This window comes from Cyprinus carpio, chromosome B14, assembly GCF_018340385.1.
Source record: "Cyprinus carpio isolate SPL01 chromosome B14, ASM1834038v1, whole genome shotgun sequence".
NCBI classification, from domain to species: Eukaryota; Metazoa; Chordata; class Actinopteri; order Cypriniformes; family Cyprinidae; genus Cyprinus; species Cyprinus carpio.
Genome location: NC_056610.1, coordinates 10,467,931 through 10,491,409, shown reverse-complemented (window position 1 = coordinate 10,491,409; position 23,479 = coordinate 10,467,931). Strand labels below are relative to the sequence as shown.

The following is a 23,479-nucleotide window of genomic DNA, read 5'->3' as shown; positions in this document are numbered from 1 at the left end:
TTTGAGTTTTATCAAGGATACAACCAAATGTTCGATTTTAGTGTGGACTGAAGGTAAAAACTTGACAACTGGCCTTTGGAAAACTTCATTTTAATATTAGACGATACATGTTCTCCTCTGTCTCTATGGTGGGTACAGGTCTGGATAATATTTTGAGGAATCAAATTTTCCATGAATTTTAGAGATAAAAGTGCTTGAAAAGAACTGTGAAGTCCTCATTTCAAAATGAGCATTTATTGAAACTAATTTGCAAAGACATTTCACATCAGATGAATGCACATCAAAGAATACACTTGCAAAGACTGCAAAGAATACACTTACATGAAGTTACTGATGACAATAAGACATTTTAGAGGAAAAGTATGGGTAACACTTTACATTAAGGCCACATTAGTTACTGCATTAACTAAAATTATCTATCAATGAGCAAAACATTTGTTGGAGTTATAATGTTAGCAGATACAACTTTTGATTTTAATAATGTATTAGTAAATGTTGAAATTAACATTAAGTAAGGTTAATAAAAACTTTAGAAGTATTTTTCATTGTTAGTTCATGTTAACTATAATGAGGTTAACTAAATGGCAATTAATGTGAACTTAATACTGAAGTAAAGCGTTACCGAAATATATATATTTAAAAAAAATAATTTTTTTCCAACATATAAAGCATTAAATATTTCACTTTGAATTTTTGAAGTAGTAAATAAAACAATGATTACTGAAGTACATTTTACAAGAAAACACTACTTAACATGTTTTCTACATGTTTTTCTACTTCCGAATTTAACTTTATTTCAGTGTTACTTACTTTTTCTTTGTAAATGATTGTGAAATTTTCTAGCAATTTCTGAATGAAAATTGTTTTACACAGTTTTTGTGTGTGTGTGTGTGTGTGTGTGTGTACTTTTAGTGCAACTTTCAATAGTAATATTACTGTTTAAATGGTAAAAACATATATAAAATAAAGCAAGAGAGGAACTCAAAGTTCTGTAACCCCTACTTAACCGGCTTGACTTGTCTCACCAAGACTCTGTCAAGGATTAGTTCTTCTAATGGTGACAGAATCTTCAAAAATCCTTGGTATGGAACACATTTATCAACAAGCAGCCTGAAGACAATGAGTTTGTGGGCAAGCTGCCTGGGGAGAAGATGAGAGTGTTTTACCCGTGATTGATTCCATACAAAAGGTCTGGTGAGCTCATAATATCATCATCATCATCATCACACTGATGAAAATATTTGATTCTAAATTCTAGATACTAATCAACATCAACAGTGATGCTGATATTGTTTTGTAAAGCAGATCATCTGATTTTATTCCCTGAGGAGAGTGATGTTATCTGTGGGGCTTTCATATGGCAATGCAATGGTGACAACACACCATGCTTGTCAAACAAGAAGTCTAAGTGAATGAAACCACAACATACAAAAATAGATGTGTGTATATGTATATTCTTAGAGTAAATAGGGGACAACAGAGCTTGGTGTTGCATGTGGAGGTCCTGGAGGGCCGGTGTCTTGCAGAGTTTAGCTCCAACTTGCCTCAACACACCTGCCGGGAAGTTTATTCCTAGTAAGAGCTTGATTAGCTGGTTCAGGTGTATTGTCTAATTGGGGTTGGATCTAAACTCTGCAGGACACTGGCCCTCCAGGACCGAGTTTGCACCCCTGCTCTATTACGTCTTTCACAAGCGAGTATCGTGGGCGAGGCCTCACGCACGCACACCTGAAGTCACTTCTCGCGCTCCACAGCGAACGAGCAATGAGGGAATGTGAATTTACTGTTAAAAACATATTTGTTGGTTTGTTTTGTTACAAGTCGTTTCCACGTAACATCTTTGTCTTTAAGCTTCCGTGCGTACATTGTGGTAATGACCATGTGAATGACGCGAAATTCTTCATAAAATACAAAACCAGGAAAACGTGGTAAGTTTAAAGCGATTTAGTAGTTTAGTAATAGCAGTTTTCTTTTCATTTCGTTGCTGGAACAATAAAATAATCAGAAAGAGGAAAAAGCGATATCTGCTGGGTTTTTTTTTTTTCTGCTGTGTTTAGCTTTTTAGAGTAGGCTAGTCTCACCACCTTATGAGTTGTTTCGTTACTATAGTTTTAAATTAAAGTGTTTTTTATTTATTTAAATAATTTTAAAACTTATACTTTTATAATAAACTTTATTATTATTATTATTTAAGTAGGCCAGCTATATTACATTTTCTGCTATATGATTTTATGTAAATGAATATAATAAAATGCTCTAAAAAAACGTACCATTCCATTTTGGTGAAAACTATGGTTACGTTAGGAGAATTTTTGAAGAATTTTGTCTTTGTCTAAATCAGGGTTCTTCAAATCTTGCCCTGGAGGGCCAATACACTGCAGAGTTTAGCTCCAACCCTAATCAAACTCACCTACCTCAGATTTTCTAATGATCCTGAAGACCAGTATGTCCAGGTGTGTTTGATTAGGGTTAGAACTAAACTCTGCAGGAAAGTGGATCTCGTGGGCTAGATTTGAGGATCCCTGGTCTAAATAATCTGTAACTACTCCAGTGAGTGACGCCTGTCACTGGTGTAATAGTCTAAGTCAGGGGTCACCAAACTCAGTCCTGGAGGGCCGGTGTCCTGCAGAGTTTTGTTCCAACTTGCCTCAACACACCTGCCCAGAAGTTTCAAGAATACCCAGTAAGACCTTGATTAACTGGTTCAGGTGTGTTTGATTAGGGTTGGAGCTAAACTCTGCAGGACACAGGGCCTCCAGGGTGGTGACCCCTGGTCTAAGTGATTGAGGAAAAAAACAATCTTAATCTTTCTTTCCTCAGTTTATGGCTTCATGTCTGTGTCGATACCGCCGGCGGATTTTGTTCTTCTGTTCACCGTGCATATTGCTGCTCCCAGTTTACATCTATGTCTCAGTTGCTTTGTACTATATCATGAAACATGGGGCGCCCTATGGTGCACGTGTTGTTCATTCTGTGCTGCCGACACACTTTACCTCCTGCGGGCTCAAACACTCCAGAGATCTGGCTCCTCATCCTGCGAAATCCTTCTGGAAAAGCGAGCTAGACAGTGGCGCTCTGTGGAACATCATCCAGCACAAGACGGATCGCCAGTATAACCCCATCCTAAGGCCCCATCTGGCTGAAAACCCATCCAGTCTTTCTTACAAAACAGAAATGTCCAGAAGGACTGGAGATAGATGTTCTCCAAATTATGAGATTAACAATACAATGCCAGATTACGCCAAACTACCAATCCAGATGAAGAATTTTGTGACCACCATGCACTGTCGAGACCATCTGCTGATCATAGATCCTTTAGATGTTTGTGATGCTCAAGCAAAGAAAGGGGCACCATCATTGCTCATGGCCATCAAAACTCAAACTGCAAACTTTGAGAACAGGGAAGCAATACGTGAAACATGGGGGCGTTCAGGAAATATAATAACACTAGGTGGACAGCAAAGGCTCGTCCGCAGGGTCTTCCTTCTGGGGAAGTCCGAAGACTTGCATATTGAAGAGAAATTGCATTTAGAGAGTGAAAAATATGGGGATATCATCCAGTGGGACTTCATGGACACCTTCTTTAACCTCACCTTGAAGGACGTGCTGTTCTGGGATTGGTTCTCAAGGCGATGCCCGCATGCTCACTTCATTTTTAAGGGTGATGATGATGTATTTGTGCGGACACCTGCTGTCCTAGACTATCTGCTGGCTGAGGAGGCAGACGGAAACTCCTCAAATGGATCCAGGCAGACAAATAAAATGGAGACGTTTGTTGTGGGGGACGTGATAAGCAATGCAGCACCTATACGCTCTAATGGAACTAAGTACTACATCCCAGAGAGTTTCTATAAAGGGCTGTACCCATCATACCCTGGTGGAGGAGGGATGCTTTACTCTGGTTCTCTGGCACATAAGCTTTTGGAGGTGTCACAAAGGGTTCATCTGTTCCCCATTGATGATGTCTACCTTGGCATGTGTCTTCAGAGACTTGGTGTTTACCCTATGAGCCACCCTGCCTTCCTCACCTTTGACTTCCCTAAAGATGAGCCCAAGGAACCCTGTGCGAATCACACCATTCTCCTGGTGCACAAGCGAAGTCCTGCTGAGATGTTCCAACTTTGGAATGAAACGTCGACACCCAGCCCTGAATGCAGATATGTCAAACTTAGACCTGATTGAGTTTAGGCTGAACTTCTTCTTAGTTAAAGCAAGTTCTCATTCTTACCGAACACTTGAAAACTGGTGTTATGCATTGCAAGGTATTTTGTAAAAATTTGTTTTGGATATTCTTTACTTTCACATTTTGCTGCAATAACTGCCTGAAGGTTTTATAAATGGGGTTTCTGCAGGTTTTGTGATGGTAAATGTAAGACGTTTTAAAGACCCTTTTAAGACCAAGTAAAGACAATTTAAGGAATAAATTGAAGGGAACACTGTGTCAATATGGAGCACACAATGAGTTGTATAAGAAACACTTGAACATTTAAGATACAACTGATCTACAACTACCGCTGCTCCCAATAACCAGAGTATTTAAAGTCATAACTTTTGTTGTACCTGCAAAAAAAAAGTGATGTTCTTCCTCAGCTTTTGTCTTGTTTTCAAGTACAAATGTCTCAAAATCTAAATCTACACCTTGTCTAAAATTTTCAGAAAACAAAATTTTATATCTTCATTTTGCACCTCAGGTAGAATAATCTCCATTTAAGTATGTTTAGATATTTGCATTGGTGTAAAAAAAATAAAAAATAAAGTCACTGATAAAGATATTACTGTTTTTCTTTGCGGTGAATGCAACATTTGATGCCCTAACTTTATGCTTTTAAGACTTTGTTTCAAATGATGACCCTTTTAGGGCCTTAATTTGATTTGTGGAAGTGTGAATTAAGACTCTTAAAGACCCACAGAAACCCTTATAACAATGAAAATGAGAAAAATGAATTTCATGCTGACTTTATGACTTTAAATTTGACGTTCAGTGAGTTCATGTAAATGTACAACTGAGTATTAAACCAGTTAAAACTTGTGGAAAAACTACAAGTGTACAAAACAAAGTTTATTACAACACCGTATTTACAAGAATTCTAATATACATCTTTTAATGAAAGAAAATGTGTTTGAGATTTGAAATAAATTAAACTAAAGCAGAAACTTCTGACAGCCATCAGAGAGAAATCATTCAATGCAAAGTTAGTTCAGTCAGGCATCGGTGTGGTTTTCCAGGTTTTTAAGCCCAATTAAGATTCATATAAAACTGTTCTTGGTCATGCTGTGTTGGGAGCACCTTCCGGTATCATTTGCAATTTCATACTCTTCCTTCATCTTCTTTCTCCTCTTTATTATCGTCACCTTCATCAGTCTCTTCCTCACTCTCACTGTAGAGAACAGTGGCATGATTGGTGTTTACAAAAAGATTGCTGTCATCATCCTCAGAGTTACTGTCACCCTCCTCTGTTTTTCTTTCGGTGTTCCTCTCACTGGATGTGCGATCCTCCTGGAATCCTTCAGGCCTGTGTGAAGTGTGAAAATGCTGTTTACTAAACACATTTCAATTTTGTTTTCTTGAAAAACAATCAAAGAATTTTAAATTAAAATTGAAACTATTTCAGGATTAGGTTTAATGGGATAGTTTACACAAAAATTGTATCATTTACTCATCCTCAACCTGTTTCTTTCTTCTGTGGAACATTAAAGGGTATTTTGAAGAATGCTGGTAACCAAAATGTTTCTGGTCCCCATGGACTTCTTCCACAGTATTTTTTTTTATACTTCAAAATATCTTCTTTTGTGTTCAAAGGAAGAAAGAAACTCATACAGGTTTGGAACAACTTGGGGGTGTCAAATATTCAATTCAGATATTAAAAAAAAGACATGATCTTACCACAAACCAAGTTTTCTCAGGTACTGAATATGGTCTCTGTGAAGTATGAAGCTTATTTCTCCTTTATGTCTCTTATTTCTCTATTTTCTCCTTTAATGGGATCAACAATGACAAAGTCTCCTAACAAACAGAAAGACCATGAAAACCTTTTAGTGTCTTTAAGAACAGAATCGTTATATATCCATGAAAGGTCAAACAATCTCACCTCATTTGATCCAGATGTTCTAGCTGAATTTAGCAGGCATACTGACGAGGAAGCGCTCGCCGCTGCCAGTCACAGCTTCATGGAGGTTATAGCCATCACTTCCCAAGATCTGTGATGGGAAGGAGGTGTAGGATTATTAGTATCATGGTATAATGAGAATACGTTGTTCTCAAAGCCTTACAGATCCCAAAAACTGTGACCGTACCCTACCCTCATGATATGCTGGTCTTCAGTGGGTGTGACAGAGTCCTCCAGAACCTCTTTGACTACGTGCTTGCGTTTGGTTGCCTTTGACATGGTGGATATAAAGCTCTGGCGATTCTGTCACCTGAATAAAGAAAAATACTTTTGTTTGAGAAATGTAGTTAAGAGGCGAGCATGTGTGAAGCGGCTCTCAGGGCAACACAGCTGCGCTTTTAAATACATCAACATGCACACAAACCACATCTTGGCACCTTGCTATAACATACATAGTGGCCAGTACAGCAAGATCATTATAAACGCTATAAGATAATATATTCAAAAAGTAATTTGACATACGACTACGTAGCTGTACTGTTTACAATATTACAGCATGGCATAGAAACACGTGGCCTTCCTGCTGTGTTGGTCTGGACAAATAAAAACCCTGAATGGCTAGATTTATTTAAATAGTAAAAGCGTAAATTTTTCATAGTCACCTATCTTTAAACTGTATATGAAACTCTGGGTGTACTCTGAGTTTATTTACTAACGGCATCGAGATGAATTGCCAGCGTTTACTCAAAGAAGTGTGAAGTGAAACGCGAGGGATGCAACTGGATTTGAAAATTACAAAATAAAAGCCACACGAACACAGATGAGGGTGAGAGGATTGTTAACAATAAAATGTCTATAAATGAATTGTTTAAATAATTTAATAATAATAATAAGAAGAAGAAGAATTACAATAATAATAATAATAATTATTATTATTATTATTATTATTATTATAGGATATCTTTAGCAGGTCTATAACGTTAGGTCTATTTAGCAGGATTTATTTTGAAATGTATTTTCACGGTTCACGTTTTTAAAACAACCACAGCAAGCCAAGAAAATAAAACACGTTAGAAAATGTGATGATAGAAACAGATGGACATTTTTTTCAAAAATACGATAATCAGGGCGCAAGTTTTCCTTTGGATGCAGTGAACAGTCATCTTAAAGATGTGGAGATTGAAAAGCCTCCGTCACAAAGCAAGTGGACCTGCCAATAATTTGGAGGAGTTCAAACACAAGAGAAGAGAGTTTGAGAAAAGTGTGTTTCATCTCTCAGTAATATTTTGTTGATTTTACATACGTTTGTAATGTATTAATGTAGGCAACATAGTATTTATTATGTATGTATTGATAGCTCTTAGACAGGCACGGAGAGACAGACAGCTCATCAGTAAGAGACTCCTGCAGGATGAGGAAGAGGAGGAGGAGGAAGACTCCATGGAGACTGGCTCCATCCCTCTGTCACCTGAACAGGTCCGTCTCCAGAGAGAAATGCTGAGGTTTATTTCTGTACTATGTACTGTATATATGGGGAAAGGAAGGATCCCATTCTTAGCAAACCACAAATATTGCTTATATGTCTTATGAAGCATGTGTGCTGTATAACATCAGGTCAGAGAGATGATACGTGGAGTCCAGTCTGGGGGTGAGGAGAAAGCAGCTCGTCTCGCATCTCTACGAAAAGCACTAAGAAACCCAGAGAGCCAGCTCACTTTCATTAAGTAGGACTTCAAATCCAACACACGGTTTATATTATTTGATGCACTGCATCATGTTGTTTATACATCTCTTTTCTTCTCATTTGTTTTAAATGAATACATTTTTAAATAAATTTTTAATTGAATTTTTAGTATAAAATTTTTATTGTTAGTTTTATTTCTTAGTCATCGTTTATGATTATTATTTTTTTTTTTTTAAGATAATTTTTATGCAAAGCACCTTGAATTACCATTGGGTATGATATATGCTATATCAATTAACTCGCCTTGCCTTATTTTAGGAGGTCTACAACTTATATTTTAATGTGTAGGAGTAAATTTCTCAAAACAAGTCATATTTCAGCCCTAAACTAAACATGTTGCAAGCTTCTTTTAGGAACATTAATTATTATTATTTATTTATTTTGCAATTGTGCTTAATTGTCATGAAAATAATGTCACATTTGCTCATTTTTCATTAACATTGAATTATAAGAACTATATTTATAATCCTTATTAATTATCTTATATTGTAAAGATTATATAGTTATATATAATTTATATTATTTATTCCCATTTAACATATATTTTTATCATATATATTAACTTATTTTAAATTATAATAATATTTGTATTTGTTTTTAATCAAATGCATGCACAGCATTAGACGCGTCTTTCAAAAACATTAAAATATATTACTCCACAGATATATAGATAAGATTGCATTGCCTGTGTTTTTCTTCAGATCAGAGAACAGCATGCACATGTTGATCGGACAGCTCAGCTCTCATAATGCTCAGTGTCAGCTGGAAGCGGCACGCTGTCTGCATGAGCTGTCTCACTCCACTCACCCCAGTGTAGGTCCGGCCTGTCTGCCTGCCGGCCCCTACCTCCTCACTTACCTTTCCGGTCAGAGCACCAAGCTAACGGTCAGTGGGTTACCACTTTGAAGTCAGTGTCAAAGGCATGGAATTGATCATTCCTCATGAATTTGTCTCTTTTGTCTTTTCCTTTAGGAGCTTTCTTTATACACTCTGGGAAATCTGTGTCCTGACAGCGCTGTGGTTAGAGAGAAGCTTCTCGTTCAGGGAATAGTTCCTGCACTTGCAAACTGCATTCACGTAAGACCATCTAGGTTACGAATAATTATAATTGACTTTAAATCAAGTCTTAGCATGTATACTGATAATGTTATTGCATCTCTGAATGCATTCTCATAGGCTGAGTCTCACAAAAAATAATTCTGGGTTATATTTCATCCTAAATCAAAAGAAAAGAGACAAAAATAATTATATCAGTGGTGATTCTCAGTACTGTAAGAGTAACATTTTTAATTATTTTATTTTATTTTTCATATCACAATAATGGGAATTTGGGGGGGTTGAGTATGTTTAACTGTCATGTAATGCAAAAAAAAAACTAAAAAAAAAATGACAAAAAATAATAATGTCACAATGCAACAATAACAACAAAAATCTTTAAGCAAATTTATTTTTTCTAAAAAAAAAACAATTAAATAAATAATAATGTCACAATGCAATAATGCAAAAATGCATTTTTTTTTCTTTTTTATCAGTGGTTATTCTCATAACTGTAGGAGTAAAATTTCACATGATTTTATTTTATTTTTCATATTACAGTAATTGGAATTTGTGTGTGTGGGGGGGGGTAGTGTGTTTAACTGTCATGTAATGCAAAAAATAAAAATAATAATAATGTCACAATGCAAAAAAAAGGAAATAAATTAAACAAAATAAAATAAATAAAAAATCTTTAAGCAAAATCTTATTTCTTAATTTTTTCTTTCTTTTTAATTTAAATACCATGACACATCCACACATATAACTTTTTTGGATTTTTTGTTTGATTTTTTTTATTATTCTCAGTGGTGATTCTCATTACTGTAAGAGTAATATTTTCCTTTTTTATTTTTATCTAATCTAATATTAATAATGTCATAATGCATTTTTTTTTTTAGCAAAATATTATTTCTTATTTTTTCTTTCTTTTTAATTTGGGTTGAAATGTAACTTGTACATGTTCTTGAGATCATGAAATAGTGAGATTGTTTTTCGGTTCTAGAATCAGAGGTATAATCTGGCTGTTGTGGAGGCAGTTGGCTTCACTTTGTCTCAGCTGCTACAGGCAAAAGACGCAACTGAAAAAATCATCCCGTAAGTGACCACAACTTGTTTATTTATGTTTATTTGAAGTATTTGTGACAAATGAACTAAGGTCTTGGCACATTGAAATTGCTATAGTTTACTATTAATAGTTAATGCTAATGAAAAGTATTAAGATATTCATCACAAATGTTTCTGTCCTTGTTTTATATTTGAAACTCCAGAGCAGTCATGGCTTCAGGAATAGTCCCTCATGTGATCTCAGCGTTGACTCCAGATGCTGAGTTTGGTTATGGGCCAGCGATTGAGTGTACGTGGTGTTTGCACTATTTAGTCAGCAGGTGTGGTCTTTTCTCCTTTCATAAAAACTTACTAAACAAAATGACTAAGAGTAATGGAGAGTAGTGCCAGTTCCTCCGGATGGCATGAATTCTCTTTCAATCTCTATCTGGAACAGAAAGAGGCTAGTGAGTAAAACATCAGCTGAACTGTGACATGATGTTGTGGTTTGCAGTAATTTGGATAACTCGATGCTGATCGCTCAAGGCGTCCTCTCACAGTGCAGTGCTGTTTTGATAACACTAGGAGGCGCTGTTGCTCAAGGAAACCTGGAGGGTGGACTAGAGTTGGTAAGTCATTACAGCACAACATTTCACACCCACATCACGTACATACTGCACATCTGGGTTAAGATGAGAGTCATGTTAAATTACTGTGTTCACTGAATAGAAACACCACCTATATATAATTCAATTATCAATGCTTTTATAATCAGTGTTTACTATTACATAATTTTATGAATTTCACAAAAACAAGTCATATTTTAATCTTAAAATTGAACACAGAAAAATATAAGATAATGTATGTAGTGTGTGTGTGTGTGTGTGTGTAAGTATATTATTTTATGAGTGTGTGTGTGTGTAAGTATATTATTTTATGAATTTCACAAAATAAGTAATATTTAATCTAAGAATTTAATAGAAAATGTTGCATATAAATTATGAAAAAATCTATAATACATTAATTAACAGAGAGAGAGAGAATTGATATAGAATTTGAATAACTTATACTAATGATCATGTGGTTATTATGGTTCTCTCATCCTCTGAAAGCTGCTTTTACCTGCTGTCCTCTGGACTGTGACTTTTGTTTTTGCTGTGCAGCTCATTTGGCCTCTTCTGCGTTGCCTTGGTAACCTGCTGGTCAGTGGAGGTGATGTAATGCCAGAGGACACTCGTCTCCTCGCCGCACTCTGTGTTTTTAGTCAGGCTTACCTTCACCCTCATCCTGCTCTGTCCAGAGAGAGCCTGTGGGCACTCAACAACCTCACCGGTGAGCAGGACGTTAGCATGCACGTCCTCAAATTGATTAGCACCCCTATTATTCATCCTAATTAAAACTCAAAGGACATTAACATGTTTATTGGAGAGAACAACTTTCTCAAAATTATGACTGTGATGCACTGTCTTATATCTTTTCAGCTGGCTCCAGTGGGTTCTGCTCTGGCCTGCTGCTTCTTAATATGGCTCCCCTATTAATCCAGTTTCTGTCTTTCTCTAAAGGAATGAACTCAATGGTGAGGAACCAGCATGCATATATACATCAGTCTAACATATCTACATTTTTGGGCTATGACCCACTATGAGGTGTATGATCTTACACTGACCCATATTAAAGTACTTAAACAAAAACATACCTGAAATATATTTGAGAATAGTTTACTCTCCTGTTCAAAATTTTGGGGTTTTATGATTTTTGTAAAACAAAATAATATTTTAAATCGACTAAAAGTGACAGTAAAGACATTTATAATGTTCTAAAAGATTTTATTTTAAATAAATGCTGCTCTTTTAAACGTATTCATCAAAGCGTCCTGAAAAAATCACAGTTTCCACATAAATATTAAGCAGCACAACTGTTTTCAACATTGATAATAATAGTAATAATAATAATAATAATAATAATAATAATAAAAGTTAATTGAACAACAAATCAGAATATTAGAATGATTTCTGAAGGATCATGTGACACTGAAGATTTTCTTGCATCACAGGAATAAATATACATTTTAAAATATATTTAAATAGAAAACTTTTTTTAATTCTTATTTTATTTATAAACTGTAAATATATATATTATATAAACATATATAATACTATATATATTATATAGATATATATATATATATATATTTGATATTTTTGTCATTAGTAGAAATATTTTTTTTAATACTTGTTTGACTGTATTTACTTAAAATTATGGTGTCTCTGTCATAGTAAATCACTGCTGATAGATTACTTGAATTTACTGTATTTAAAAAATAAAAGTTTTATATTCCTGCTGCAGTAATTCTACTGTAATCATATTCACTCACTTCATATCAACATGTACATTGTGATAACATACACAGATAAAAATAGTTTCTCACACAATTATTGTTGTTTGTACAGCACTGAGAGTTCTGGGTAATATCGCCCATCATGGCACAGGATACTGTGTTGGTTTGACACGAGCGGGGCTGCTGACCGCCCTCTGTGCCACACTCAAGATGTCCGAGCCAGAGGTGGTCACCCTGAGCCTGGACGTGCTGTACATGCTGGTGTCCAGCAGCCCACAGGTGAATGAAATCATTTAAGAATCCATTCTCGTTTCAGATAGTATTGTGATACTATTATATTTTTTATTAACATTTTTTCAGTTTTTCTCCCTTCAAATAGTATTGTGATACTATTATATTTTTTATTAACATTTTTTCAGTTTTCATTTTACTTAAGAGCCCAAAAATTTTATTTTACATTTTTAATAAGTTTTACTTAAAAACAAAAATGTTTTGTTTTAATTGTAGTTAACAATAATAACTCTTATAGCACTTAAAATCATTTTATATTGATCTATGTAAGAAACTTAATGACAGGCTTACTTAGAATGACTCAACAAGCAAATTTAATGTAAGTACTTCTTTTTGTGTCAGGTGGTGGAGGAGTTTACGAGGTTAAATGGTGTTCCTCTGCTGGAAGCTATTCAGTATAACAGTGAAGGAGAGCAACGTGTCAGAGCCGCCTACATTCTCGATCATCACTTCCCTTCTTTCTCTGAGGTCAATACTGCATTTACCTGCTATTATTTATGGATAGATTATACAGTATGTGATGAATCACCATGACCATTTACTTGTTTTTTTTTTTTTGTTTAAAGGTGGAGAGCCTTTCATCATAGCACATCCGATGACAGAATTGCAAAGATTAGTCTTTAGAAGATTTTCGATTTTCTTCAAAGCAAACTGTATGGACCTTTTAGCACTTAGTTATCCTTTCATTCTTGTTTTCTGAATTGTACAGAAAATAAATGCCTTTTTTACTGCACATATGAAGCATGTTCCTGTATTTCTGCTGCTGATCCGACTGACCAGTGCATGCACAGAACAGCATTTTAATGGTTTTATAAGTATAGTGAATATATACAGTATATGAATGTTGACATTTCTTCAAAAAAAATAAAATAAATAAATCACTACAGGGGTTACACAATCCTCACATTAAAGAGACAACAACACAAAACCATGCAAACATTTCACATTTGTGTGCAATACTAAAACAGTGAAAGTTTATTTAAGATGCTATTTATTCTGAAGTTACTCCACTATTTCTCTTAAATACATAAAGGTCCAAAAAAAGTCCTTATTTTATTTTATGCTGTCAAAAAGTCCAACTGGATTAAAATTATATATTAATTAATTTAATTAATTAATAATGCATCTAGTTCTCTCCAAAATGTACAGTTGTATTGTAGCAATATCATTATATCATTAATGTAAATAAAGGGTTACCCATTGAAAACAGGTGAGCAGCTGCTGTATGTCTGATATGAAACACTTTGTCCTTTTATGTAACAGCGCCGGTGAAGCGTTATGAAAGCAGCAGAACATGAGAGCAGCCCTGCGCGTGTCCGTGAATGAAGGTGACGCGGTTATTTGTGTTTAATCCGCTGATTTATGTCTCACTAATGAGATTTACAGCGCGTTTGAGCAATGTTTGTGTGCTAAGCTACACGCTTCCTTTAACTTTGTTGTCGTTGTTGTTGTTTTTAGCATTGCAGCTAAGCTAATAGCAGTCGACTGGAAAGTGTATTGTGTCACATAAACTGATAAAAACGCTACCAAAGTCAATTTTTAGGGTATTCTATATTACATTTAACTTATCAGGCGTGTCCTATTTGGCATGGAAAAGCACTTTAGATTATTAATGAACAACAACATTAGCTATCGTCTAATTTGTTTCACTGGCTGTGTCTCAAACCTAGTGAGCTGACTACACAGACAGCATTTTTTGGGCTCGGTTGTCCGAGACATCCGTGTTTTGCGCCTAAAAGTACTGTCTAGTTCGCATCTCTTCAGATTTTGTCAGCTGCCAGGTTTATTGGTCATAGATTCCAGTTGGACAGTTGTCCAGGTTTATGATGTCTAGTTAATGTTTGGATAGGTAACACATGTATTCACTGAATTGGTTTGATGTGCTCCTTTTTTGTTCATACAATGACAGTAAGATCCTGATAAATCTACGTTGATTAATAATGTATACACACAATAATTTAGATTGTAGTGATTAGATTAATATTTAGATCAATTCAAGAACTTCAGATGTCAAAGAGTGACCTAAACTATTATATGTAACACAGTGTGTGTGTGTGTGTGTGTGTGTGTGTGTGTGTGTGTTTGTGTGTGCCAGATGTCAAAGAGTGACCTAAACTATTATATGTAACACAGTGTGTGTGTGTGTGTGTTTGTGTGTTTGTTTCAGATTGCATTTCAATGGGATCCTGCTGAGCGGTATGTAGTCGCACCAAAACACAACATGCATTCGACATGTAAAGCTTCACTCAAACAAAACAAGCATTCATCATGATAAAACCTCACTCAAACAAAATGTGCATTCAGCATGATAAAGTTTTAAGCTAAAACAACATGCATGGAACACGATAAAGCTTCATCCGATCACAGCATTGCATTCAGCGTGATAAAGTTAAATCTAAATACAACATGTATTCAGCGCGCTAAAACTTAAACACAACACGATAAAGCCTGACCCAGACAGTACACATTCAACATGCTGAAACTGCAACAAAATCTAAAACAAAACATCCAGAAAACTAATGTTTATTCCCATAATAATCCCCTTTATCTCAACCGTTCTTTAGATTCTCATCTATGTTATAGTTTATTTCTATGGGAGCATCATGCAGTTGGAGGCTTATCTTCGTCTCTGTCATAGATGTTTGTGGTTCTGTAAAAGTTCTCAGCGGATGTTCTCACTCTGTACTGCGCACAGGTATGAATGACCAAATTTTATTTATCTCTTGAATACAGATGAAACATTTTCATTTCAGCAATAACAATACATGGAGCTTCCAAAACCAAAGTGGTTTAGCTCAAATGCTTAAAACAAATTTGACTCTCTGTGTTATCTAGTATAACAATACTATACGTTATGAAAGCCCATTTTTGCCACAGAATAAAATATATAAAAAAGACATTTGCAACATATGTTTACTCCTCATAAGTCTGACATTTTTTCTTTTGTACTGAAAAACATTTTTTTTATTTTTTTTTGTAAATCTTTATTTGAACAGTTATGTAAATGCATCCTTCAGAGCTCACCTTGTAATCTCTAGACCAGAATATTATAGAGGCATAATTGTTGGCTCAGAAACATCCTAGCTACTACTTAACCAACCACCAAGAATTTCCAGAGTGACTAGCACCACTCACGCTTTTGTTAGAAAATATATAAATAAAAATAAATTTATATATATAAAAATTGATTTTATTTTTATATATTTTCTAACAAAAGCGTGAGTGGTGCTAGTCACTCTGGAAATTCTTGGTGGTTGGTTAAGTAGTAGCTATATATATATATATATATATACTTATTGTTCTAATCAGGCTGTTATATTAGGTAACATTATTTTGTAAATTATCAAGTCCATGAGATTTGGCTGCAGATATTATTTTTGTAGAGTGACTATTATTGTAGTTTCATAGTTCATGAAGACAGCGTTGAGAAATTTGTTTTCATTGCCTCTTTTTTTCTGTTTATAGATCATCAACCAATTACTATGAACTTCTCGGGGTGAAACCAGATGCTACGTTGGAGCAAATTAAGAATGCATTTTTTGACAAATCCAAAAAGGTTAATGTCTAGGTATTTTTCTGTTATTTTAGAGTGATTTTGGTTATATGGTCTAGTTTTATAATCACTTATATTAACCATAACATTATAATCCACCAGTTTAGACACTATAATAGTTATCATTTATAGCTATTTTAATGTTTTTTTTATTTTTTTTATTTTTATTGCTTTTTTAATTATTTTTATTTTTATTGCGTCATGTATATGCTTTGACAATGGAAGAGCAGTTAATAATATGGATGGGATCAAAGCATTTTGCAATTTGCATTAGTTTAATTTGTCAAAAATTGAGGCAGATCCTCAGAATTTCTTCTCTAATGCATAGTTTATCCTTAGTGGAAAAAAAAAAAAGGTAGCCTGATGCATTCCAACAATATTGTATGGTTGTGCAAAAATTATTCCTAGCTATACACCTCCTCACCCCTAGAGGGCACTGTTCGATTGTGGCAGACTGTTGTCTGTTTCCATAGTCTTCATTTTTGCCACTTATTCTTGAATTTTATCCTATTTGTTTAGTTGTTGAGTTTTACTAGGCACGTTTGTTTTGTTGAATAATTTGTCAACGTCACAAATTGAAGCCATTAAATATGTTGGTGAGAAAGCTTTAAGGGTAACACGAAAGTCGTGAGACAATTATGCAGAGAGAAAGAGAGTGAGAAACATCTGTTTACGGATGAAGGAGGCAGAGTGACGGCAAGATAGAACCACTGCATGCTTGTGTGTGTGACAGGAGATGAGGGTACAATCCGAGGATATGGGCGCTTTGTTTCTGAGTCAGAAGCAGATAAAAGCTTTATGAGTGATGTGACTTACAGAACAAGTGAGAGTGGAAAGGTGAAAAGGTCATAAAGATGAGGCTTGTGTTCCGTTCACTAAATATGAGACATGCATTAATCTGATGTTTTTATGAATTCAATTCATTAAGGATACTAAATATTTTTATGCAGGTGCAGTTCATGTTCTTTGAATTGTTTAAATTGATAAATGTATATACAAGTGTAATGTCGTTGGTTTGATATGAACAAAAATGTGCATCTTCTCATCTTCAGTTGCACCCTGACAGTGACCCATCCAATCCCGGTCTGCACAGTCAGTTTGTGCAGCTGAATGAGGCGTACAGGGTGCTGAGCAGAGAAGGGTCAAGGCAAGATTATGACCTCAGGCTGAGGTACCAGTACACTGCAGGTCCAGCCTTCAGATCCTCCAGCTCCACCAACAGACCCAGGTGACTGTTAACTCCATAATCAACCAACCTGATGTTAATAAATGGGATTTTACTGAAGTAGTAGAAGTGGGCGTCTTATACTAACATGAAGGTTATTTGATCCCTGTGTCAAAAATGAGGAACAAATCGGCAGAAACTAACTAAAACTGACCTAGCAACCACTCAGAGCATTCTATCATCATGGTTACAAGATTTGCACAGATAAGCACTAGTCAGATTTTTTCAGAATGTGTATTAATCTATCTGGTTGATATTAATATTCTGCCATTTTAAAGGAATGTTTGTACAGTTTGAGGTAATAATACAAAGACAATTTTTGTTGAGTAATACACAGAAATATTTTTTTAAGAGACATGTAATGTTGACAGTGATCATTTTGGGTATATGTGTTACACACTTGAAAATAAAGCTTCTTTATTGGCGTTATTGGTTCCATGAAGAAGAACCTTTAACATCCATAGTTATAAAAGATTATGGTTCAGTGGCTGAAATACCAGTGTTGTGTCTCCCTGTTTTGGTCAGTGCGGAGGCTGCAGAGAGCATGCGTTACTGGGAGCAGTTCAGACAGGCCCAGCCTCAGGAGAACACGGCTGAGGAGCGGGAAAAGAGCAAGAAACGTAACATGCGTTTGGTGGGCTACTGCATGCTAACCATGCTACTCAGTCTCTCCGTACATTACTTTGGGTTCAGGTAAGCTTTAATTCATAGTATTGACATCAACATGTACAGCGTTCCATCCTAATATTTTTCAACACACTCTGTATGATGCTGCGCTGATAAGTGAGTGTTTTGCAACTGTTTGTATGAAACACAGTGCAAAATGTTTTCTTTTGTTCCTGCGTCGGTTTTCTGATGAGTATGTGATAATGTTTTGTTTTTGAAACGCATTTCGTCTGTCCCAGAGCCAGACAAACCCCAGTAGAGCATGTTCACTGGTTTCCCATAATCCCTGATGTTTAGTTATTCTTTCCTGTATCAGCTAAATGTTTTTTCACCTTGAATTCAGGCGACTGAGATTAAGTATCTTCTATAAACAGACAATGCTCGCTTGACGTGTAACAGAAGTGCACTTAAAATGTTTTGAAAAATGACCAAATGTTTTATTGCCTGTCAGTGCCCGTGTGCCCTTTTAAATGCGACCCTAAAGTTATGTGGCCACGTCGTGGATGTCTGTTCACCCCTACAAATATATATGTTGGCAGTAAATCTGTTCACCTTTGACCCCTGGGCTGGTCTGTCATGCAGGAAACTGGAAGAGGTCCATAATAACTTCATGGATGAGAAGGATAGAGTCATCACTGAGATCTACAACACATCCAAAGAAAGAGCCAGGTGGGGAACACTTTGAAGTTACACGTGTCGCCTCAGGAGGCACATCAGAGGTTTTGAATACAAAAGCTGTAGCGTTTGAAACCATTAGAGGATGAATTGTTAACATGTAAAGGAGAGATAAAGTAAGATGATTATAGACTCATCTCATGTTATTTGACAGCCTTTATGGATTTGTTCTTTATTCTCAGTCAGCCCCCTAATGAGGTTTAAGTAAGGTAAATGTAATTTGTAAGTCACTTTGGATAAAAAAGCATCTGCTTTGGATAAAGGCAGAACATTTTGAGGCAAAATAAAAATGGTATTTAGAATAATGCTAAATTGCATAATGGCACTGTATTGTGGGACTGGAATATTATAAATCAGATTTTGGACAAGTAAGTAACAAGAACCCCCAAATTTTTTTGTCAGCCAAATCCCCTTAGGTGTACTCCCTGATATTTTAAGTTAATATTTCAGTTAATGGTCATGTGACGTGCAAGTAAATAGATTAGTTATTAATTTTTTACTGTTTTATTTTGACTTTGTAGCTGGACTTTAAAAAGATTCAAAAATCAAGTGTATAGCGTTAGTTCTGACAGGTCATGTGAGTCAAGCTTTCATTGGCTGATTCTCAGCTGATCCACATCTACCTATAGAAATATGATGCCTATGACAGCATTCCTATGAAAGACCTATTCAGTATCATTCAGCAGCTTTTTCACTTGCTCAGGGGCAAATTACCCTCCTCCATCCCCAGCTCCTCCTTTTGCCACAGTAAGGACTTGGCTTTCTGATATTCTTTGTTGAATCAGACTCCTTTTATCTTGAGTAATGTTGTTACACTTAAATATCATTAAGAACATTAATAACTTTGGTCTGTTCTGTTTACCCTAAGGGGGTTATTGCTGCTCTCCCTGCTCGTTCATGACAGGCTGCGTTGTTGGGCAGGGAGTTTTTGCCCAGAACAGAACCATACCGCCTACTGTTTTGTTTATCGAATGTATAATCTTTGTTTGCCATGAAATAGCCTGTGAAGCTGATGTGGCAATAATTTTAAATCAAGTCAAGTTAGTTAATATTACATTCTCATTGTAAGGGATAACCCATGGCTAGCAGTGCATTTGATTACATTCTTGCAAATGTGTAAATAAAGGAAACCTATTGCACGTTGCCTTTCCAGATGAATGTTAAACTCTCAGAACATGCAGAGATGGAGTGAAGAAATGCTGAAATGCTCTGAGATGCTGAAAACACTGGATAATTAATTGCTCGTATGTGCACTGAACACAGTGCTGCGCTTCACTGTGAAACACGCAGCACATCAGACTACAACCTTTGATTCATAATTGCACTAAGCTAGATCATGATTATCGTGCAGCCCTGTTTATTTAAATTTTACATTTGATATATAATTATTAGCTTTTCATCAACCTCCTGCAGTTCCCTCAAGATCTTGATCTTGCATAACGACAGTAAGTTTTGCATGGGATAGCACATTCATATATTCTTCAGAAATTTTTTAAATTGTATTTGATCATGCTGCTTTCGGATTTTCCTCAGAGTGAACGGCTTCAAGAAGCAGCAGGAGATCTTGAGACAGAAGCACGCAGAGTTCCTGGAGAGATACAAGTTCCGCAGTAATGGAGAAGAGAAATAAAGCAAGGAAAAGACAGATCTAGAAGAAGCTTATTACACAGGGTTATGGAGAGAGTGCAGGTTGTGGATGAACGTTGAAGAGTTTATTGTATTTTGTGTTCGTAGTTTTTATCAAATTTTCTAGCATCACACAAACAGCAATATTTCAGCCCTTGTACTTTCACCCAACTCTGACAAATTAAGGTCACACGGGATGCAAGGCAAATCAGGCTGATTATAGGCCAACATTGCTTCTCATGAGGTGTTTTAAACAACTGTACTCTTTCTGTATTTCTTGCATTTGCAGGTGACATTGTAACTGCACCTGGAAAGGGTGTTATGGAAACATTGCATTCCTGATAAAGTAGTTCATCAAAACACTGTACATTGTGCACTTTGTTAAGCTCAATGTGTGTATGTATGTGTGGGAGAGAGTTTCTCATGGAAGAATGTTATACAGATGAGCAGATCAGTGCTGTCCAGTGCATTTTATTTCAGGTGCTGGCTATTTCCCAACTATTTTGAATGCAATATCAAATAATCTTATCTTAAACAGGAAGTGAATGGGTCTTTGGCAAGTAATGAGAAGTTTCTTTTACCCGTGTAATAGATCTAGGCTGCATATCAAATGCATTTCCTACAAGTTATTTAACAGCAAGATTATATTAAACAAGACCCTTATTCTGGATCCAAACTCTTCTCAGACCCCTGCTGTCACAAGGCATAGATCCCAAAAATGAAGTCTTTTTAGATATCCAAGTCATCGCCTTTTTTGAAGAATGGAAAAGAATTTCAGGGTTTGACATTGAATGTAAATTCTGCATTAGACATTCACCAGAACGCCTTCATCTTTATAAATAAAATATTGATTTTGTGTGAAATCACTCTAATGCAAGCCTTAATGTCATTGGGGTTTGAAGTGATCAATAACTGAAGATGATATGGATCTCAGTTATGTAATGTTTTTCATCTGCATATATATTTGTGTGGTTCTATAGATTTTTTTTGCAAACTTCTTCACTGTTCTAATACACAACCATTCAAATGTTTGGTGTTGTTAAGATTTTTTAATGTTTTTGAAAGAAGTCTTTAATGCACACCAAGGCTGCATTTATTTGATTAAAAATGCAGTTGTATCATGACAGTGCTAATGTATTTGGTCTTGGTGGAATAGATCTGCTATGCTGCTGCTGAATTGCTGCTGCTGTTGGTTATTGCTATTGTTGTAGATTACTGCAGCAACGCAAGTACAGGAACTTGATACTGCCATTACATGCGCATATATGGTGCTGTGAGTATACTGCTGCTGCACAAGTAGCATATATAATAACCCATAGCAGATCTGTACAGGTGGAGCTGGGGAAGGTGGAGGGTTTCAGAGGAACTCTGAAAGTGTGCTACGAAATGCTCTAGCGGATGTTAATCAACCATTCAAATGTAAAGCAGCAAGCTTATTGGCTGTGTATGCAACATGAACCAATCAGCTTGGGCCATATAGTTTAATGCTGTGAATATCATCAGTTTGCATTAATGAACCATAAGCCTGTGCTATCTAGAGTTTCATGACAAAACTAGACATTAAAAACGTTTTAATAACATTACAGTTTAAAGTAGCTGTTTTCATTTGAATGCATTTTAAAATGTAATTTATTCATGGCAAAGCTTAATATTCAGCAGTCATTACTCCAGTCTTCACTGTTCAGAAACACTAAAATAAATCATAAACTTATTTGCTGCTTAAAAACTTCATTATTATTGTCAGTGTTGAAAATGTCAATTATTTTGGAAACCGTGATACAATTTCTTCACAATCCTTTGAGGAATAGAAAGCTGAAAATAACAGCATTTATTTGAAATTGAATATTTTGTAGCACATAAATGTCTTTACTGTCAATTTTGATCAATTTAATGCATTCTTGCTGAATAAAAATGTTCTTCTCTTTAATAAATAAATAACCCCAAAATTTTGATCCATAGCATATACTTCCAAAAGCATTATTAGTGATATTTTTTAAGTTAAGCAACACTTTTGCTATTGCATATTTGATTTGACTCTTTTTTCACATTGTGGACGATAAAACAGGCTAAAACTTCCCATAGACTTGCTTTGTTTGTTGTTTATTGCCCTACTTTTTAACTCCTCTTAGCAAACAAAAACCTCTGCTACATCATTCCCAATTTGCGATGTCCTTTCCTGACATTCTAGAATCCACTACAGCAGAGAAATGTCACAGAAGCCTCACATTCCCAAAGCATGTGTAGATGTTGACGATCTGGGCTGTTCTGTGACTCCTCAGCCTCGGACTCAGTCTGATGTGGTTTTCTGATATGGCATGGGCCCATATGCAGGTGCTCCTCTCTGCTCAGGTCTGATCTTGGAGATACCAGCTTTCAGGAATGAGACAGGGACAGTTTTGATGTTTTTTCTGCTCGTCTGTCTCTACAAGAGCACCTATCATTTTGACGTTTTGAAACTAAACTCTTTTAGGGCACCATCTGGAGAGACTTCACAGAAATACAACATTGCCCACAGTTCAGCAGTATCAATAGTGAAATCTTGTGACCTTGGCTTGGTTTGTTTATTTGGATATGTGATGGCTGGACCTTCTCTCTGGACCACTCTGGGTTTTCCAGAAGGCCTTTAGATAGTTATACTCTTTGCGGTTGTCAGCTTTAATGCTGTAAGCAGTCCAGGAGAGATAGAACAGCCTGCATTCCTGCAGCCCACATGAATTTTTTTTTTTGCTCGGTATAACCCAAACATACCTGTGGGTGATGTTGAGGGTCTTCACATGCAAGCAAAGTCGAGTGGGTTCAGGTTTGTTAGTTTGTTAAATCAATCAGTTCAGATGCTGTTCAACCTAATTATTTCAAATTTACACATGAAAATAAAGTCACAGTAGTGACTTCTAAGGATGTGTTGTTTATAATATAGTCATTGCTGTTGATGCACAGAAACGTTTTTATTAATTGCTTTAGAAAAGGGTTTTAAAACAAATTTTCCTAAATTGTATTTATTTTATTTATATAGTTTGGCTATAGGCCATAGTTAAGCATGGGTTTAAAACAGGTTTTCTGGTTTTAAAACATGCTTCCATTTAATTAATGGAAGCATGTTAATTAACTGCTCTTTTCCATACTTTGAAGCAAATGCCATGGCTGTCGAGATTGTCAGGGTAAAAAAAAAAAAAAT

General features: G+C 35.6%; 3 protein-coding genes and 1 pseudogene across 5 annotated transcripts; 3 read left to right on the top strand and 1 right to left on the bottom strand.

The window, feature by feature from the left end:
* The first annotated feature begins 1,655 nt into the window (after positions 1–1,655).
* On the top strand, positions 1,656–4,772 carry LOC109070406 (N-acetyllactosaminide beta-1,3-N-acetylglucosaminyltransferase 2-like). Of its 2 annotated transcripts, none has more exons than XM_019086971.2 (2): positions 1,656–1,928; positions 2,821–4,772. In XM_019086971.2, the coding sequence occupies exon 2, from the start codon at positions 2,824–2,826 to the stop codon at positions 4,180–4,182; it is 1,359 nt and encodes a 452-aa protein (XP_018942516.1). In that variant the 5' UTR covers positions 1,656–1,928; positions 2,821–2,823; the 3' UTR covers positions 4,183–4,772. The 2 variants fall into 2 exon arrangements, with proteins under 2 accessions (XP_018942516.1, XP_042593960.1); XM_042738026.1 differs by lacking the exon at positions 1,656–1,928 and adding an exon at positions 2,531–2,550.
* Positions 4,773–5,041: 269 nt separating this feature from the next.
* LOC109070404 lies at positions 5,042–6,900 on the bottom strand (annotated as a pseudogene).
* Positions 6,901–7,119: 219 nt separating this feature from the next.
* Positions 7,120–13,292, top strand: tmco6 (transmembrane and coiled-coil domains 6). Its single transcript, XM_042738025.1, has 13 exons — positions 7,120–7,368; positions 7,465–7,583; positions 7,722–7,831; positions 8,553–8,736; positions 8,824–8,928; positions 9,890–9,981; positions 10,155–10,271; positions 10,445–10,559; positions 11,094–11,262; positions 11,412–11,506; positions 12,380–12,547; positions 12,902–13,027; positions 13,126–13,292. The coding sequence occupies exons 1-13, from the start codon at positions 7,278–7,280 to the stop codon at positions 13,144–13,146; spliced, it is 1,512 nt and encodes a 503-aa protein (XP_042593959.1). The 5' UTR covers positions 7,120–7,277; the 3' UTR covers positions 13,147–13,292.
* A 1,433-nt stretch (positions 13,293–14,725) lies between these two features.
* dnajc4 (DnaJ (Hsp40) homolog, subfamily C, member 4) lies at positions 14,726–21,170 on the top strand. Of its 2 annotated transcripts, none has more exons than XM_019086972.2 (7): positions 14,726–14,755; positions 15,124–15,254; positions 16,025–16,115; positions 17,165–17,340; positions 17,863–18,030; positions 18,586–18,672; positions 20,212–21,170. In XM_019086972.2, exons 2-7 carry the CDS (start codon positions 15,163–15,165, stop codon positions 20,306–20,308), a joined length of 711 nt encoding a protein of 236 aa, XP_018942517.2. In that variant the 5' UTR covers positions 14,726–14,755; positions 15,124–15,162; the 3' UTR covers positions 20,309–21,170. The 2 variants fall into 2 exon arrangements, with proteins under 2 accessions (XP_018942517.2, XP_018942518.2); XM_019086973.2 differs by having other exon boundaries at positions 14,732–14,755; positions 15,143–15,254.
* The last annotated feature ends 2,309 nt before the right edge of the window (positions 21,171–23,479 follow it).

Bases quoted from the DNA above. Each gene is read 5' to 3' on its own strand.
- tmco6 (XM_042738025.1), top strand. From the start codon at position 7,278: ATGTGGAGATTGAAAAGCCTCCGTCACAAAGCAAGTGGACCTGCCAAT. The intron at 8,929-9,889 runs GTAAGACCATCT...TTTCGGTTCTAG, and splicing joins CACTTGCAAACTGCATTCAC to AATCAGAGGTATAATCTGGC. The intron at 10,272-10,444 runs GTGTGGTCTTTT...TGTGGTTTGCAG, and splicing joins TTGCACTATTTAGTCAGCAG to TAATTTGGATAACTCGATGC.
- dnajc4 (XM_019086972.2), top strand. From the start codon at position 15,163: ATGCAGTTGGAGGCTTATCTTCGTCTCTGTCATAGATGTTTGTGGTTC. The intron at 17,341-17,862 runs GTGACTGTTAAC...TGTTTTGGTCAG, and splicing joins AGCTCCACCAACAGACCCAG to TGCGGAGGCTGCAGAGAGCA. The intron at 18,031-18,585 runs GTAAGCTTTAAT...TCTGTCATGCAG, and splicing joins GTACATTACTTTGGGTTCAG to GAAACTGGAAGAGGTCCATA.
- LOC109070406 (XM_019086971.2), top strand. From the start codon at position 2,824: ATGGCTTCATGTCTGTGTCGATACCGCCGGCGGATTTTGTTCTTCTGT.